At 34.9% G+C, this 18,573-nt stretch overlaps 1 protein-coding gene across 1 annotated transcript; it reads right to left on the minus strand.

The window, feature by feature from the left end:
* Positions 1 to 315: 315 nt before the first annotated feature.
* Positions 316 to 16,870, minus strand: LOC110458553 (gametogenetin-binding protein 2-like). The gene is made up of 12 exons (XM_021510304.1): positions 16,616 to 16,870; positions 12,318 to 12,511; positions 11,785 to 11,928; positions 10,801 to 10,899; positions 9,673 to 9,783; positions 9,157 to 9,360; positions 8,541 to 8,718; positions 7,988 to 8,182; positions 5,201 to 5,474; positions 4,576 to 4,682; positions 4,187 to 4,279; positions 316 to 3,864 (listed from the first exon to the last, which is right to left on the minus strand). Exons 1-12 carry the CDS (start codon positions 16,700 to 16,702, stop codon positions 3,652 to 3,654), a joined length of 1,899 nt encoding a protein of 632 aa, XP_021365979.1. The 5' UTR covers positions 16,703 to 16,870; the 3' UTR covers positions 316 to 3,651.
* Positions 16,871 to 18,573: the final 1,703 nt, after the last annotated feature.

The raw sequence follows: 18,573 nt of genomic DNA on the forward strand, positions 1-18,573 counted from the left end.
GGTACTACACAGTCAAGATGTGTTGATCTTGTTTATAGGTACTACAGTCAAGATGTGTAAATCCTGCCTATAGGTACTACAGTCAAGGTGTGTTGATCTTGTCTATATGTACTACAGTCGAGGTGTGTTGATCCTGCCTATAGGTACTACAGGCAAGGTGTGTTGATCCTGTCTATAGGTACTACACAGTCAAGATGTGTTGATCCTGCCTATAGGTACTACATTCAAGGTGTGTTGATCCTGCCTATAGGTACTACAGTCAAGGTGTGTTGATCATATCAGTTGGTAGTACAAACAACAAGGAGACCAAGACAATAAAATATAGCAGAATTTATTTGGCAGATCATTCTAACACCACTCCACCTGCCAAAATTCCATTTCATTATTTGTTACAAAAGTCACAAAGACACTTTCGCATGTCTTAAATACATGTAGTTGTTATAAATAGTAATCCCGCCACCGGGTGACGGTGGATTGTAGCGTCCTAGTATACTCAGTACACATTGTACCATACCACATAACAATCTCTCCATTTCCACAGCTCCTGAAAAGGCAAATCAACAAGAATCAACAAAAACACTTTGGTCACGCCAATACAAGAAGCTAAATACCAGTGCATCAAAAAGAGACGATCCATTTCAATGTTCTCCGGCTGTTTAAGTTAGTAGAACACAACGTTTGGACAGATCTGCTGTGAGCAGTGATATATAGGTTCTTGTGTAGCATGGATAATCACAAGTTACCAACAAGTAAACAACAGCAACAATATGCATGTGAAGTCGACAGAAACATTAAAAAATGTCAAAATATTTATTGGACCAGACAATGAAATAATTTATGGATTTTGTTTTCAACAACTACAACCAACCATGCTTGGCATAAACAAGTCTGTCATCTACCATATGCAAACTGTTTCTTTACAAATGAAATCAATCAAGAATTCATTGTATGAACTCACTTTCATGAAAAGACATATAAAGAAAATCCCCTTGCAGATGAGAAATTTTGCAGTAAATAATTTGTCATCCAGATTGACTGGTATTACTTTCAACAAGCCAACAGGTTTCTTCATTTCTTCAAAACCACATAACGGGTAGTTTTTTAAAACATCATTAATGGAAAATTGTAAGCTTACCATACTTGTTTTTGTATATTAAATCTTCAATAAAGCATGGTGTTTCTCTGATGTAAAACCACACAACTTAGAAATATAAATGGCTTCTCCTTGATGACATTATTACTGGCACACTGTAAAACTTAAAACAAGACAAATATTGATGATTTATCATTGTAAGTGTACAGTCAGGTGTTCAGAACTGTGATGAAGAAAGTTTTATAACATGTACAAGTGAGGTCTTAAAAGTAAGCGTACAAAAACCACAGTGTCAGTGTAAAGACACTAAACAATTTGATATAAACCACAAGTGACAGTTGGTAGAATCTAGATAAATTTATCTCCCTCTAACATATGGTATGGAATAATCTTTTTAAACTCTAAAGCTTGCTCAAGGTTTTTTTAACTTGACAGAGGAAACATTTTAGTTGACAATATTTCCTTAACTTTCATCACACTGTAGATGACAAAATATGTGTAATATTTAAAGACTTTAATTATTCACTGTTTAAGATTATCATATCTGTTCAGATTTTTCCTACATATATAGCACTTATCTAAGTTATAATATCCCTCTCGTGTGGAAGTATGTGTGCATGTCATGTGTACCAGACATGCCGGTTCCCTTCTCTAAAATGTAAATCTCAGCCCCTAGAGTCAACATGAAGACAATACACTTCAACACTGTGTCTGATAAAACCAGAAATAGAATATAAACATGTTGATTTGTAGGAATTTATCTTTTTCTTTGTGATGATTTATATCACATGATTTTATTCCAAAACCTGAGTGTCCAGATTAATAAGATGCCATTGGGTATTCCCCTTTTTCTAAAACATTTCATATGAATAAATATTAAATGTAGTTCATTGATATCAAATGTTGCTGGAATAAATTTCACTATTTAATCCTTTTCCAATTATTACTAAATAACGACAATGTATTTACCTGGAAATGTATTTAATGTTACAGTACAAAAATATTACTCTAGATCTGTACTCTCTACCTTAAAACAGAACTAATTCATTTTGTAAACAGTTGGTCATTGAGATTTAATTGAATAGAGTTAAGTGGATGTTCATTAAAATTATTTAACAACCATCATTTTGAACAAAATGATCAACATATTTATGACTATAAATATAATATTAAAATATTTTTTAAATAAAGCAAAGAAATTTTGACATAAATACATGTATATAACTACATGACATTAACAGATCTTTCAGCTGTCTCATGTCCAATATTACAGAAAATTTCTAAAATGAAAGTGACATGCAAATCTCACGATGTACATGCTAAGACCATTCTAAAGGCAAGTCATTATGTAGAGAAAAAAGAGACAATGTTTAATAGGCCGTCTCTCGTACCTAAATCCATCCAAATACATACTTTACAATGTATCATGTCGACACAATTTATCATGTTTCCTGTCAGACACATTTTTAAGACATACACAATACAATTAAAATGTATCTTTTTAGCTATAATTGGAAATTTAATGGGCAAATTTTGTCATGAATGATCCCAGTCTTGGTGATCTACACCTTACAGACCTCTAACAAGATTTTAAACCCACAATGGATGTTGTTTGCGACAAACTTGAGCTATCGACACCTTTTCTCTATGCTAGGCTCCATGCTGAATGTTATATCAGTAGGTATAACCAATTTTATAGTTTCTTGAAGACAGTTTGTTTGAGCGATCCTTACTTGTGAGCCTTTTCTAATTCCCAGTTGTAACAGGAACAACAATTTGAAGCTTTTCAACCTAATAAATCATTTTCTTTACATTAAATTCCCCCTATGGACTTTCTAAACCGTGAAATATTGTTACTATACCATTAAGATATTTAATCAAACATGAATATCAAGCCAGTAAAACCTCAGCATATATATTCATCTTATTATCACAGGTCCTGTTACAAAGGTCACCCAAAATGTTGCATACAAAATTATGACATTTAGATCTGCAAAATATACCCAAATTTACTTTGATCCAAATGTATCACTACCAATAGTTAAAACCATAACCGGTATTTCTTTCAGCCAACCAGAGGCAATGTTGGCCTTCTGGAATCCCATAAGGTTGACATCAAGTATATACCCTATTTATCACTCCCACACAGTATGAAGAAAGTAGACCCAAAAGTTTTAACTTTGTCTCAACCAATCAGAAATGCATTTTAAACCATATATCCTCACACTTTATTTGAAGGACACAGTAATTTTTGCAGGATTTCTTTTCGGGCGAGGCAACAAATTTCACGAGTCCCATTAGTCCCAGACGTTATGGTTATAAAGTTTAAATTCTCCAAAAGGACGTCACAAATATCTGTACCCAAAAAGTCCCAAGAAATACATTGTCACAGATTCTGATCGATTACATAAGTGTGGAGCCTAACTTAGAGAAATGAAGGAATCAACCAAATCCCTGACAGAATCTCACATAGATATATGAAATGTCTTAAACCATTCCCAGTCCTTCGTAAATACACTTGTTAAATATAGAGCATGCCACAGCTTTCTTGTTCTTTATCACATTTTACACATCTTCTGGACGATGTTGTCAAGGTTTTCTTTCCAATATGGTTGACCGTCCGCTCCCTGCTGCTGAAACTTGGTGTTGAATTTCTTTCGTAAGTCTTCCCGCAGTTCTTGCCGTTTTTCTAGTATTTTCTTCTTATTGGCTTTGAAGTGCTTTATTTCTTCCTCTGTTATGAAATCGTCATCCTCTGAAGAACAAGGTGCCTGGAGAAAAAGAAAAAGAAATTTTTGAAAACTTGTTTAATGATATGATGACTCCTGTCAATAGTATAATCTTATTTTACAACAATTATGAAACAAGTTATTCCAACTTATACTTAATCCTTCCACGTGCTTGGGCAGCATACCCAATACCTTTCGCATCCGATCAGGGAATCAAACCCCCCCGCTGTCTTGGTGAACGGCGAGGCATTACCCACTGTGCCACCTGACCCCCATGTCAATAGTATCTCACCATATTAAACTTCTAACAATGCTGGAGTAGGTAATTCATTTAAGGTAGGACTGTTAAGTCTTGTTCACTAACCTCTAACATGTCAAGGAGACTCATGGTCACGTTTTGTTGGAGAGGACTGGAGTTGGCACTGCTACAACTTTCGGATGTCTGGAGAATATCACACTGGAATATAAAATATAAGGTCATAGGTGGCACTACTTTCGATAATGCAATTCCACATTAAGCAAACTTTGTAGTATGTGCAATCCCCTAGACACCTGCGTTGAAAATTTAAATCTTTTCAAGAAATTGAAATCTGAGTACAAAAACTTTCACACAAGTTTTGTAACAAGAAACAAAAATAATCCTTTGAAACAAAACATAAAGTAAACTTCTTACAATTATTGAAAAAGTCTATATATGAGATGTGTACAATGAAAGTGTTTGTCAGACGACTGATTAAATGATACACTACTTACTTTGTGTTTACTTCGGTGACTGTTTTGCTTGTTGGGGGAGACCTGAGACAAACAGTTGCTACACGTATCTAACCCGTCAGTGGAGGAACTACACACACTGTCACCACCTGGTAAATACGTCATTACAAGCATTATTACACTCCAATTAACGAACTCATACATGTGGAAAAGTACTTAACAAAAGTACAAACTAATATCTACTTCACATAAATTTGTTGTGCTATGTTTGACGTATCTGAGGCTATAAATTGTTATATTTACATGCCGAATGAATTACACATATCATCTATTGGATAGTAATTTTAAAAACAGATTTCACGATAAAACTAAGACTTCACAAGTTTCTCGGATAGGCAGATGAGAAAAGTAAAACTTGACCTGTATTATTGATTTTTTTAATTCACATTAAAGTGCAATCTGTTAAAGTCATCGGCTCTCTGTTTACTAACTATACATCATGTACACATACATCCTTAATTCACAATCACATACAATCAGTGTAAGCCACCAGCCATCTGTGTGATCAGAGCTTGTATACTACATGTTACTAGATAGGTCTAGTTATTACATGTACCTGTACAGACATCACCATTCAACAAATCACATGAAAGAAATTGAAACATACCATCTTGACTGCTACAGACACCGTCAGAACATAGAATGTCCGAGCTACTAGAGCTAGGAGCACTACAGTTCTCACAGCCCTCCACATCTGAAGAGTACCCAAAATCACTGTTCTGACTCTCGCTCCGTAGTGGTCGATCTAAACTCTGCCCTCCACGACAGCTCTCTCTCGATGCTAACGTCGTGTTGGAGTTTTGGTCAGCAAAGATGCCACACTTCTCTGCACAAGGTCCATGATTGGTCGTCCTTGGCTTCAGTGTAGCTACTTTATCACACTGAAATAAGTTATTTACATGCAATTTATGTCAAAAATATATAACATTCTGTAAAACACAGCTTAGCACCATCATTTTCTGTATTATTTTATTATTAATTATTAATTAAATATTATTAATACACTTTCTTTAAAGCATAATTCCCTTGGACTTGTATCTCACAGACTGACCGGGATGGCCACCTTGGTTTCATATCACAAACTGGTAACAACGAGGTTTTATTCTGCATATATTTTCAGGTTTTGAAGATAACTAAACTAGAACCTCTGCCTCAAAAGTACTAAAGCAGATAATTTCACCATCCTATACATGCTATAAGAGAACCATGGGCCAATCACACTGACCTAAAGTGCTATAGTTACCTACCACAAGACATATCCAGTGATCTGCAAGTTTTATCAATCACTGACCTGACTATACACAGTTTATCAATCACTGACCTGACTATACACAGTTTATCAATCACTGACCTGACTATACACAGTTTATCAATCACTGACCTGACTATACACAGTTTATCAATCACTGACCTGACTATACACAGTTTATCAATCACTGACCTGACTATACACAGTTTATCAATCACTGACCTGACTATACACAGTTTATCAATCACTGACCTGACTATACACAGTTTATCAATCACTGACCTGACTATACACAGTTTATCAATCACTGACCTGACTATACACAGTTTATCAATCACTGACCTGACTATAAACAGTTTATCAATCACTGACCCGACTATACACAGTTTATCAATCACTGACCTGACTATAAACAGTTTATCAATCACTGACCCGACTATACACAGTTTATCAATCACTGACCTGACTATAAACAGTTTATCAATCACTGACCCGACTATACACAGTTTATCAATCACTGACCTGACTATAAACAGTTTATCAATCACTGACCCGACTATACACAGTTTATCAATCACTGACCTGACTATAAACAGTTTATCAATCACTGACCCGACTATACACAGTTTATCAATCACTGACCTGACTATAAACAGTTTATCAATCACTGACCCGACTATACACAGTTTATCAATCACTGACCTGACTATAAACAGTTTATCAATCACTGACCCGACTATACACAGTTTATCAATCACTGACCTGACTATAAACAGTTTATCAATCACTGACCCGACTATACACAGTTTATCAATCACTGACCTGACTATAAACAGTTTATCAATCACTGACCCGACTATACACAGTTTATCAATCACTGACCTGACTATAAACAGTTTATCAATCACTGACCCGACTATACACAGTTTATCAATCACTGACCTGACTATAAACAGTTTATCAATCACTGACCCGACTATACACAGTTTATCAATCACTGACCTGACTATAAACAGTTTATCAATCACTGACCCGACTATACACAGTTTATCAATCACTGACCTGACTATAAACAGTTTATCAATCACTGACCCGACTATACACAGTTTATCAATCACTGACCTGACTATAAACAGTTTATCAATCACTGACCCGACTATACACAGTTTATCAATCACTGACCTGACTATAAACAGTTTATCAATCACTGACCCGACTATACACAGTTTATCAATCACTGACCTGACTATAAACAGTTTATCAATCACTGACCCGACTATACACAGTTTATCAATCACTGACCTGACTATAAACAGTTTATCAATCACTGACCCGACTATACACAGTTTATCAATCACTGACCTGACTATAAACAGTTTATCAATCACTGACCCGACTATACACAGTTTATCAATCACTGACCTGACTATAAACAGTTTATCAATCACTGACCCGACTATACACAGTTTATCAATCACTGACCTGACTATAAACAGTTTATCAATCACTGACCCGACTATACACAGTTTATCAATCACTGACCTGACTATAAACAGTTTATCAATCACTGACCCGACTATACACAGTTTATCAATCACTGACCTGACTATAAACAGTTTATCAATCACTGACCCGACTATACACAGTTTATCAATCACTGACCTGACTATAAACAGTTTATCAATCACTGACCCGACTATACACAGTTTATCAATCACTGACCTGACTATAAACAGTTTATCAATCACTGACCCGACTATACACAGTTTATCAATCACTGACCTGACTATAAACAGTTTATCAATCACTGACCCGACTATACACAGTTTATCAATCACTGACCTGACTATAAACAGTTTATCAATCACTGACCCGACTATACACAGTTTATCAATCACTGACCTGACTATAAACAGTTTATCAATCACTGACCCGACTATACACAGTTTATCAATCACTGACCTGACTATAAACAGTTTATCAATCACTGACCCGACTATACACAGTTTATCAATCACTGACCTGACTATAAACAGTTTATCAATCACTGACCCGACTATACACAGTTTATCAATCACTGACCTGACTATAAACAGTTTATCAATCACTGACCCGACTATACACAGTTTAAGAGTGTTAACATACTTCACAGTGTGTTTCCTCCTCTGGATCCTCGGCACAATTCTCCTTCTCCAGCACCAGCTGGTTTGACTTAGCCTTCTTCTTTTTCCTCTTCTGTCGTTTTTGTTCTCGTTTTTGTTCTTTGGCTCTCTCTTCCTCTAAAATCTCCTCACACATAAGCTCCAGGTTAGAAATTCCTTGTTTTCTTTCTAGAGCCATCTGTAAAATATATTCTACATGTATAAAATGTATCTCATATACACCTTTCGGCAAGTACTAAGGAACAACTGATATGTCAAGCTCGTTGCTAAATTTAAAATATGATTAATTTAAAGACACTGACCAATATACTTCATATTTCATAGTTTTCAAATTTCAAAAAATCTGAAGTAACACAGATAAAGATTTATTTATTTTGCTAGATCTTGATCTTATTTACCCTAATTATTGGCACTTTTAATAAGCTCTTACCCCAAAATTACTTTCTTTACAAAACAAACTAACATCAAACAAAAATGTTTCAGTTCTATTGTGTATGTACATTAGCCACTAACAGCGACTAAACAGGCTGTGTCACCTCAAAGCTTTTCTTCAAGGCATCAACTCCGAGGTAGAACAGGATCTGCCAGGTTTGTTCCTCCGCCTTCAGCTTTTGCCAGATACGATGGAGGCGATCATAAATATGAATCCCCAAACATGTCAGCACTTCTTCCTGGGCAATGTCCAAAGTCTTAGCATGACGGTCTCTCCTGCTCCTGTAATGTGTCCCAGTTGTCTTTGTTAATCATTGTACAATTCATCATCATGACACAGTGTAATACTTAATTCTTTTGATAATAAGATCAATTAACTCTAAAACTTTGATTCTTTTAAAGTCTTATTTCAATGTTTTAGTTCTTTACTGCAGTTAACTCACAATTTGTTTTGTTTGTAGCAAACCTTAAGAAGCATCGCATCAATTCTTGCTTAAGATATGAAATTGTTTATGTGCTTAATATGTGAACCTCCTTATTGCCTCAATTGTTTCATAACTTTAATGAATTAATAAAAAATTCAAAAAGACTTTTATGCATCATATTTAAACCAGAAATATCAGGAGTACATTTCGGAGTATATTTACAGAAAACTGTAAATCTGGAGTATTTTGAATTCTGATTTAGTACTGTATACTATGTGTGCCCTGTAGCACTTACCCTCCCGCTAGTTCTGGCTCTGCCCTGCCAATGAGGTGGGCTATGAAGTCAGTATCACACAACATATGGATGTGTCTCTCGTGCGGACAACAGCGGAGGCCCTCGTATAGTGCAGCACAGTAACCCACCTCTTTTGTACAGTCCAGATCCTCTACCAGGATATTATATGCACGCTGAACTTTGGACTTGCATTCAGAACAAAACCTACAGGAAAAATTTCAAACAAGATTTAATACAAAGTTGTTCCCCACAACCAATGTTTTCATTTGTTTGATGCACTAGGAATGAGGAAACAATGTGTTTATGAGTTAATTACCTACTTATATTTGTGAGGTGCTTGTTAAATAGTTTACAAAGATATACATAGACTAACAATTGAGGAACTGTAGTGGCTAGGGGTGAACTATCTATCAATATTTGTCAACCATTGTTTGAGTAATTTTATTTTTGTTATCAAGAAACTCAGTAACACTTTTGGATAACCCAAACATTAACAAATGCAGAGCCTCTATATACCTGTGTTTTCTGAGGTAAGCTTCGAGGGTATCTGATAGGCTATCTGCATCAATTAAAACTACTTCTTCTCGACACTCCTGAGCTAGTAAGTCCCAGATTTCAATCCAGCTCCTGCAAAAATGATTGACAAGGTTAATTTCATGTTTGAAAAATCATCATAATTTTTTTTTCTTGAAAATTAGTTTCTCTTAAATATAGTAATAAATATTTATTTACCATGCACATTACTGAATTATGATATTTTCATATTAAATCATCTCTTATAAGTACAATCTTTAAAACTGCCTTCAATGTCTTAATATTTTAATTAATATCTTCCTTCCAAATCAAGGAACCCAGACCCACAGGAAATGACTAGAAAACCTGTAATTGTTAATTTATATCTTATAAAATGACATTCATTTACAAACTCTGTATCATGAAGTAAAATGCTGGATTCATTTTTCTCCTTTTACTACAGGATCTCAGTAACTGGCTTAGTTATACTCCAACAGTGCAGAGTTTGTTAATCTTAAGGCAATCTCAGATGACTGTGATGAGGTCTCCACAGTGTGTTACTGACACACAGGGTACAACTTATAGCTTATCACCCACATATTTATGCCTGTCGTTGGATTCCTTAAAATTCTGACAGCATGCTTAATATCAGTTACCAATTTGAATTTATAGTACCGGTATAATAATCATATCAAATAAAGATTACAATAAGTCTTATTGTTATCATTTCTTCAGCAAATTTGCCATAATCACTACATATTTCAATGAATATGATGTATTACAACACAAATAATGCTCTTCCCAAAATCTCCAAGATATTTTTAAGGACCAGGGAATTAATTGATTTTTGCTTGGTTGCATTTACCAACTTTACCTACTTAGTATTTAGCTAAATTTCTTATTCATATAAAAACATCTTTCATGACCTTACCAAGTATCTTTTTAAAACTTCATGAAAGTGGAAACTGTCTCGAATGATTCTGAGCCCAGCAAAATCATTGATATACTTTTTTAATTCATCGTTTTTCTCACATTACTATTTTTTTCTTCTGCTAACTTATTTTAATCAACTTATAGAAAACACATACAAAGGAAACAAAATACACAACTCATCTGTATAGTCAAACTTACCCTGTTGTACGAGGCTTGTGTGTGTCTAACGAATGTAGGTTGCAACGCTTGTTCTTCTTACTTTTTGGAATTGACTCCATTATGGAATTTAGTTTGGCTCTGTAAATGAACATTATGAAAAACAGATAGAGCCTAGTGTATATAGAAATGGGAATTTATTCAGTCCACTCATAACGACAATGAAGTACTTTGAATCCTTGAAATCACAATGTTTGGTCCGAAATCATCCCACTCTCTTACCACCACACGTATCCTAGTATATTACATTTATATATGTATAGCGCAAGCTTATTACCTAAGCAGTTACTTAATCTGATATACTTTCAGAAAATTAACAATGTTTTTCATTTCTATCAAACTTCAGAAAAAAGACAGATGTGCATTTAACTAGATTTCCATGAGTGCTTTAACTGAATTGTCTGTATATAAGTACTGTATATTATGACAAGTTATTTATCACAAGAACTGTGCTGACCGAGATGTGACAACCATCGCCTAACAAGTTTAGTGTTAACAGCTACTGGTAAAATCTAGGTAAGATAAACAATCCAATAATAGCTACTCAAGCTCTCAGGATGTCCTTTTTTCACTGAAAGTTCGCATTATAGAAAGGTTACACAAAGTTGGTATTATAGTGATTTTCAATCATTCAGGAGTGTACAAAATGTGACACACAATCTTGAAATATTTTTTTGAAGTCTAATCAAGATGGGTTTTTTTCTGGAGTGATACATATGCATATCATTTACAACTAACAAATAAACACATTCCAAATCAATGACCAACTTATTGCAAGAGTGCTAGTAAATTATAGTAGCCATGATTACTGAGTGTCAAATAATGCTTACCTATGTATATGTTTAATAATGCTTACCTGATTAGATATTAAATAATGCTTACCTATGTATATCATTATGTTTTATAATGCTTACTTGCATATATTATACATAATGCTTACCTGTATATATTTTAAATAATGCTTACCTGTGTATGTTAAATAATGCATACAAAGAACGGGGATCAAACAGGTTATCACGATTGATGGATAGCTCAGCCCTCTGTGTAACTATCAGTGGTTCAAGGGCAGGATGCTGCGAGTCGACCAGCTGATGAAACATTCTCTCCACACTAAAACAAGAGTAATAGCATTGTTCTTAATTGTAAGAAATGGCTAGTTAAACATCAAATTAAAATAATGCATCTCATTCATGTAATAACTTATATTCAAACCTATCTGCAATATCTAGCCTAAAAATCAGACCAGCTACAATATCTAATATAAAAATATACCAGTAACAACAGAGTAGTCTCCCTTGCTATACTAAGTTTGAATGCTGTGTTTAAATAATTATCAATTATATAATTGCTTGTTATATTTTAACTTGTGCTTAATATTAATGAATTGCATCTTGTTATATACACAATGAACCTTGAATTCTAGAACAATCGGGGAAATGCTGAATTACATTTTGATAATAACAATAGATGTTAATTATAAATAACTATACATTACATACCTCCTTCGACACCCAACACAAGGCACAAGATGTGTAAGCAAATTCATGATATTTTTGCTAGACACCATCATCTCAACAGCGATCTCGTCTTTAGTCAGGGCACTAAACCGCTGGACGAACAGTTCCAGCTCCTTCTGTTTGATCCCACGGGCACTCTCACAGTCCACACATGTATCGTTAAACTGGATCACCATCTGAAAGACAGAGAGTTTCTGTTATATCCATGTGTAACAATGACCCAATTTCACACAATCACCAGAATGAAATGGTTAACTCCAATTCTAAACATCAGGAAAACATAATTTAATGATAATATTAAAAATAGTAGTAATTACAATAATATATATATTTTCAAAGTAGAGTCCTAATTGCAAGGATCACATTTTTGGCAGTATGTATCGGGTATATATGCTATTTCCTGTAATTATATTATATATTTAATTTTAATCTTGATCAGCAGATGCATTTTTACAATATTTTTTTACCCTTGAGCAGGGAAACTAAAAAAAAAGGTTTCTCAGAACAAAAAAAGGCAACTAGTCTACCTTCTTTAAAATTGGACCAAAAGCTGAGCCTAGTGAATAGCTATCTATAGTCTAGCAAAGAAATCAATACTGCAGTTTCAGCTGGTGTATATGTAAGGTGTACATGTGTAGATCTAAGAGCTCTGGGTAAGAAATGTAGGATCCTACAGTATAAACAACAACAAAAGCTGTACACAGGTGTGGACGCACATAGCTACAAAGGATGACCATAAATATCCAGTTGTATTGGTTTTATGCTTTTACCTAGTAATTGCAATTACCATGCTAATTCAACTACACTTTGACACAACTGGTATATGCCATATATTTTCTGTGTAAATCATCATCATCAGTTATAAAGATTTGTCTGTGAAATATTCAAAGCATCAGAGCAGTTCTGAGTTCTCCTGGACTCATCCTCCTTTTTTTGCTGGAACTTTTTTTAATTCTTCCCATTCAAGGATCCTCTATAATGTGACTCATGATTCAAATTTGCAAAATTGTTTTCTGGGACTTCTCATAAAAATATCCATGTCTGTCAAGTTATGAAAATATTCATGTTTGTGAAGTTATAAAAATATCAATATATGCTTGTCAAGTTTGTATGATGTGACCTAATCACCAACAATATATTGACCCAGTTATGATCCCTATCTTTATTTTTAGTTTTTATTCTAAAAAACTGAGTTATTTAGAACTTCAACCGCTATATATATGCATGTGCACCAGGATAAACAGACCCAATCCAGATCTGGTACAATTACCAAGTTAAACCCCAACAAAAACTTAAGTTACTGTCAGCAACTTTGAACAAGATTGCTATTTTATGCTACAGGATTTCATAGCTGTAACAGTTAAGAAAATATTAGAATGCAGTGTCACCAGCTGGGTAGTGTCATAATTTTCGTCACACATTTCATGCACTCCTGAAGATGGCATGGTGCATTGGCGGATACACTATCAGGAATTATTTTTATGTTAAGAAGCAAAGTGGGGAGGGAAAATAATGTGATCTCTCCTGTGTGATACAGAACACAGAAATTTCAAACCTCAGGATAAGATTAGTTAGTAAAGTTCTTGGCAAAGCCTCTTGCTATACTTCAACAATCCTACATTTGAGTTGTGATTTCTCATCACACAGGAGTGACAGATTCTACTTATTCCAGATCCTTGGTAAATCTATCGATTTTACATTATGTATTATACAAATTGATATATATACCTATCAGTACCTTAACTTTGAATTGTACACCTCTGATACTTTCAGTGGTACCGAGCAAGTTATTTACTATTAAAAGGTTACTTGTCAATTCAATTTTTTGCTTCTTTTCATACAAAATGTAGATTGGCTTTCCATGATCAGTGGTTTAAATAATCACTAGGGCTGCAACAGTTAGAAATAATGCAAGTTGGATAACCGTGTGTGCTTAATTAACTAGACGAAACTGGGTAACCGTGTTTTTTTTGTGCCAATAAATACAGCCCTTTACTTTGGTAAAAATATAATATAATAACTCAATTCACTAAATGCACGAACAAAGATAACCTATTCCTTGTAAATAATGCTGTAAAACGTTGCAGATTCTAAAAATCATTATGAATTGGCTAAATATCGCTAGCCCCTGAAAGGTAAATTTTCGTGGTTTCACTTTACAGTGGTGTGTTGTCAATGCTATGTGCACATATTTCTGGTTATCACTTCCTGTAGGAACACAAACGAATGATAAGTTATATTGTTCTGCAGAATGTCAGTCAATATTAATAATTATGTCATTCAAAATTATCGTATAAATGCACTCAATGGTACGGCAAGTATACTGATCAGGAGTGTTTTTCGAGGTTTGTCAAACAGTCAGGAGCGACATTCTGACTGGGAAAATCATTAAATGTTGACCTACAATTTTGGATGGTTTTTGGGTAGTAGATTTGCTAAACAGATGGTACTAATAAGTTAATCGAACCGAACTGAACAAACCTGGATACTCGGTTACCCGTTCCAGCCACAGGTGTTCGGGTTCTGGAATATATGCAACATATTATTGCACCCACTAGACATTGCACCCCCTTTTTACTAATAAAATCATGATCACTAGTTTTCGGGGTTCCTCAAGTGTCGGTATTAGGACCACGAAAATATCGTATGTACTCCAAACCGATTGGAGAGATTTGTCGTCGCCATAGCCTTCGCCATCATTGCTATGCCGATGACACACAAATTTACATGGTCATCAAACCACAGGACAGTTCAAATACAGTCTCAGAAAGTCTGGAAGTTTGCATTGTCTGACAGATATCAGTATCTTGATGAACGCCAACATGCTTATGCTAATCAGGAAAAGACGGAACTAATTGTCTTTTCCCCAAAGTGCCAGCAAACAATGGCTCTCCAGTTCAAGGTTGTGCCAGAACTATTGAGACTGTTCCAGCTGTTAAAAACCTAGGGGTATGTTTTGATAGTTCACTGAACATGGAGAAACAAGTGAATGCTATTGCCAAATCCTGTTATTACTAGATCAGGAACATCAGCTGTATTTGGCAGATTTTAACTGCAGATGCATGCAAGATTTTGGTGCATTCACTTATTACCTCTCGGTTGGATTATGGTAACGCCCTGCTCTGTGGTATATCTGACAAACTAACTAGGTCGTCTGCAGAGGGTCCAGAACACTGCAGCACAGCTAGTTACTCGTAGTCGAAAGAAAGAGCACATCACACCTGTGCTTTATTCGTTACACTGGTTACCTGTATGATACAGGTCGCAGTACAAAATTCTGGTGTACACATACAAGGCACTGAATGGAACAGGTCCTCAGTACCTACAGGAGCTTGTTACCCTGTATCAGCCGTCACGATCACTGCTGTCGGAGTCAGAATCTTTGTTGTGTGTCCCAAAATCTTGTATTGTGACCTACGGAAACAGATGCTTTGGGAGGTTTTCGGCTACGTTGTGGAATAGCTTACCATCTGCTATTAGAAAGTCAAATACCCTGGCCAACTTCAAGAGGGACATCAAAACTCACCTCTCTACGTCTGCATTTTAGAATCTTTGCAAGGACATCATGTAAATACCACCCTTTTATTTGTTCAATTATGTGCACATTGCTTGCTTAAATGTATAAAAGTGATTGTAAGCCTTTGTTTTTTGTTTTCACAATTATAACCATTACTATTATCCATATGTTGTAAAGCGCTTGAGAGTAATTTTACAAATTTTATTGGGCGCTCTATAAATGTTGTATATTATTATCAGTAGTAGTATAAAGGGGTGCGATAATATATCACATATATTTCAGAACCTGAGCACCTATGGTTCCAGCCCTAATATTCACTCAGAGTGATCTTTTCATGAATACATCTATGTTCGGTGCATTCTATGCACATATCTGATCACTGCTGAGCACAAAATGTTCTCGAAAACTGGATTCTAGACAATTTGAAACTCGATTACAATACAAACTATTGCATGACCAGACCTAGGACTAACAAGTAAATGGCAATACTGTGGCTATGGTATCAATATAAGTGGAGTTAATAGGAAATGCATGGAAAAGTCAAGTCCTTTCGTTATTAAGATTGAAAGGATTTAGACCGTGTAACTAGCATTTTGACATTGGAGGTCATCGGTATCGTGTCATTTAATATTGACCTATTGAACTCGGAACCCAGGGTATATAGCATATATTAGTTGAAATACATGTCATCTTTATATGTCATGATACAATGTTAAATCACACAGAAGAGAAACATAAAGAATTAATCAGCTGTTGTTTATACCTTCAAGTCATCGTCCACAGTTATGGGAAGTTGTCGACGAAGAAACTGATAGTCGTCCGTTTTGCAAACACCTACAAGCCGTGCCATAGCGGTTTTTCAATTATGTCCTTGGATATTTATGAATATTGAGTCTTCAAACTACCATAGATCACTACAGCTGTACAAATTGATCGTAAGTTCATAGACTTCGGTTAATTTTCCACCGATAACATTGGATCGGGCACCTGAAGTATGTACAGTAACTTACAACATAGCCACAGCCCTACGACTTCCGTTATGATAAGATATAGTTCTTTGTCAAATTGTAACATACTATTTCCAATACTCTTAATTATTACCTTTTGAATAAAAGATAATTTCATTATATCTTAATGTACAATCTTTATTTATTTCGTTTATTTATGCGTTTGTAAGCCACTGAAAGTATTTAGATGTGTATTAATATTTCGTTGGGGAACTATTTTTATCAGGCAACCTCGTTTCGTAACCACTGCAGTGTCGTTGAACACGAAGGATACCATCCAGAAGCATCGATCGAATCCTTCAGGTTAACTTACACAATGCCTGGGAACGAGGCTCACATAGAACGTTGTAATGAAAAGCCAAATCATATTTAAATAATCTGGTTAACTTAATAATGAATAAATATCGGCATTCATGTTTTAATCATAATATTCCACAGTAAGATGGTAATATTTCGTTGGGGAACTATTTTCATACATGCCATACCTTTCCTGTGCAAAATAGTGAGATCAGTGAGATTTGGTCAAAAATAGTGGGATTTTTTCTCTGAAATCGTGAGACATTTAAAACATAAATTATACAGCATATATCATAGTATTGAATCATTTGTGCTATTCTGAAGCCTCTAATTACTTTGTTAGAGTCAAAATTGAAGGTTTTTTGATATTTGAAAGGATTTTAGGATGGTTTACACGTGACATACGGTCCAGACAAAGCTATCAATATTTAAAAGTAAATAAATCACATTAAAGGCAAAAAATAATAGTAATTAAAACAAGAAGAAATTCCACAGGGATGTCCTTATTAACCCAGGTTAGAAAAAATATATCTCAAAACATTAGGAATATTTAATTCTAATTTGTTGGGGGAAAAATTACTGACCAATAAATACTATTTTTATATATCCAATTCTGAAGAAACTTGTTTTCTTCTGTTTATGTTATTTTCATAAATTCAACACACATAAAAGAGCATGCATGCAAGGCCATTGTAAGACCAAAACTCGAATACTGCTCTTCAGTTTGGGACCCACATTATACAAATAACATAAACCAATTTGAAAAAGTACAACGAAGAGCAGCACGGTATGTCCTAAACAAATACCATAACACAAGCTCCGTCACAGACATGATACATAACTTGCAATGGCCAACACTACACACACGCAGAACAAGAACACGCATTATTCTTCTCTACAAAATAATAAACCAACAAGTAGCAATACACACTAACAATCTCATCCCGGCAGACACCAGAACACGTCAAGGACACGACCGTAGTTACAGACATATCTACACATCCAAAGACACATACAGACACTCATTCTTTCCATACACCATATTACAATGGAACCTCCTTCCCACAACAATAATTCAATCAAATACACCAGCAGAATTCAGAACATGCACCACATACAACATAATCGAACATATACAAAAACTACAACATAACTAACTCACTCACTGCTTTTAACCTGTTTTTATCCTATAGCAAATAACAAAAAAAAAAAAAAAAATCAAAAAAAAATCACTGTACATAATTAACGCACAATAGCACACTGACCCTACTTCCGTAATCGTCGGTGTCGACGGAGGAAGTCTAACAGATGAAGATGAAGTCTGTTGTTAGTCCAGAGATTTATATAACACAGAGATTGGCAACTCGCGCAGATCTTTATACGTCTCTGGTTAGTCATACATAATTTACCTTTTTGA

This window comes from Mizuhopecten yessoensis, unplaced genomic scaffold, assembly GCF_002113885.1.
Source record: "Mizuhopecten yessoensis strain PY_sf001 unplaced genomic scaffold, ASM211388v2 scaffold9651, whole genome shotgun sequence".
Lineage (NCBI taxonomy): Eukaryota > Metazoa > Mollusca > Bivalvia > Pectinida > Pectinidae > Mizuhopecten > Mizuhopecten yessoensis.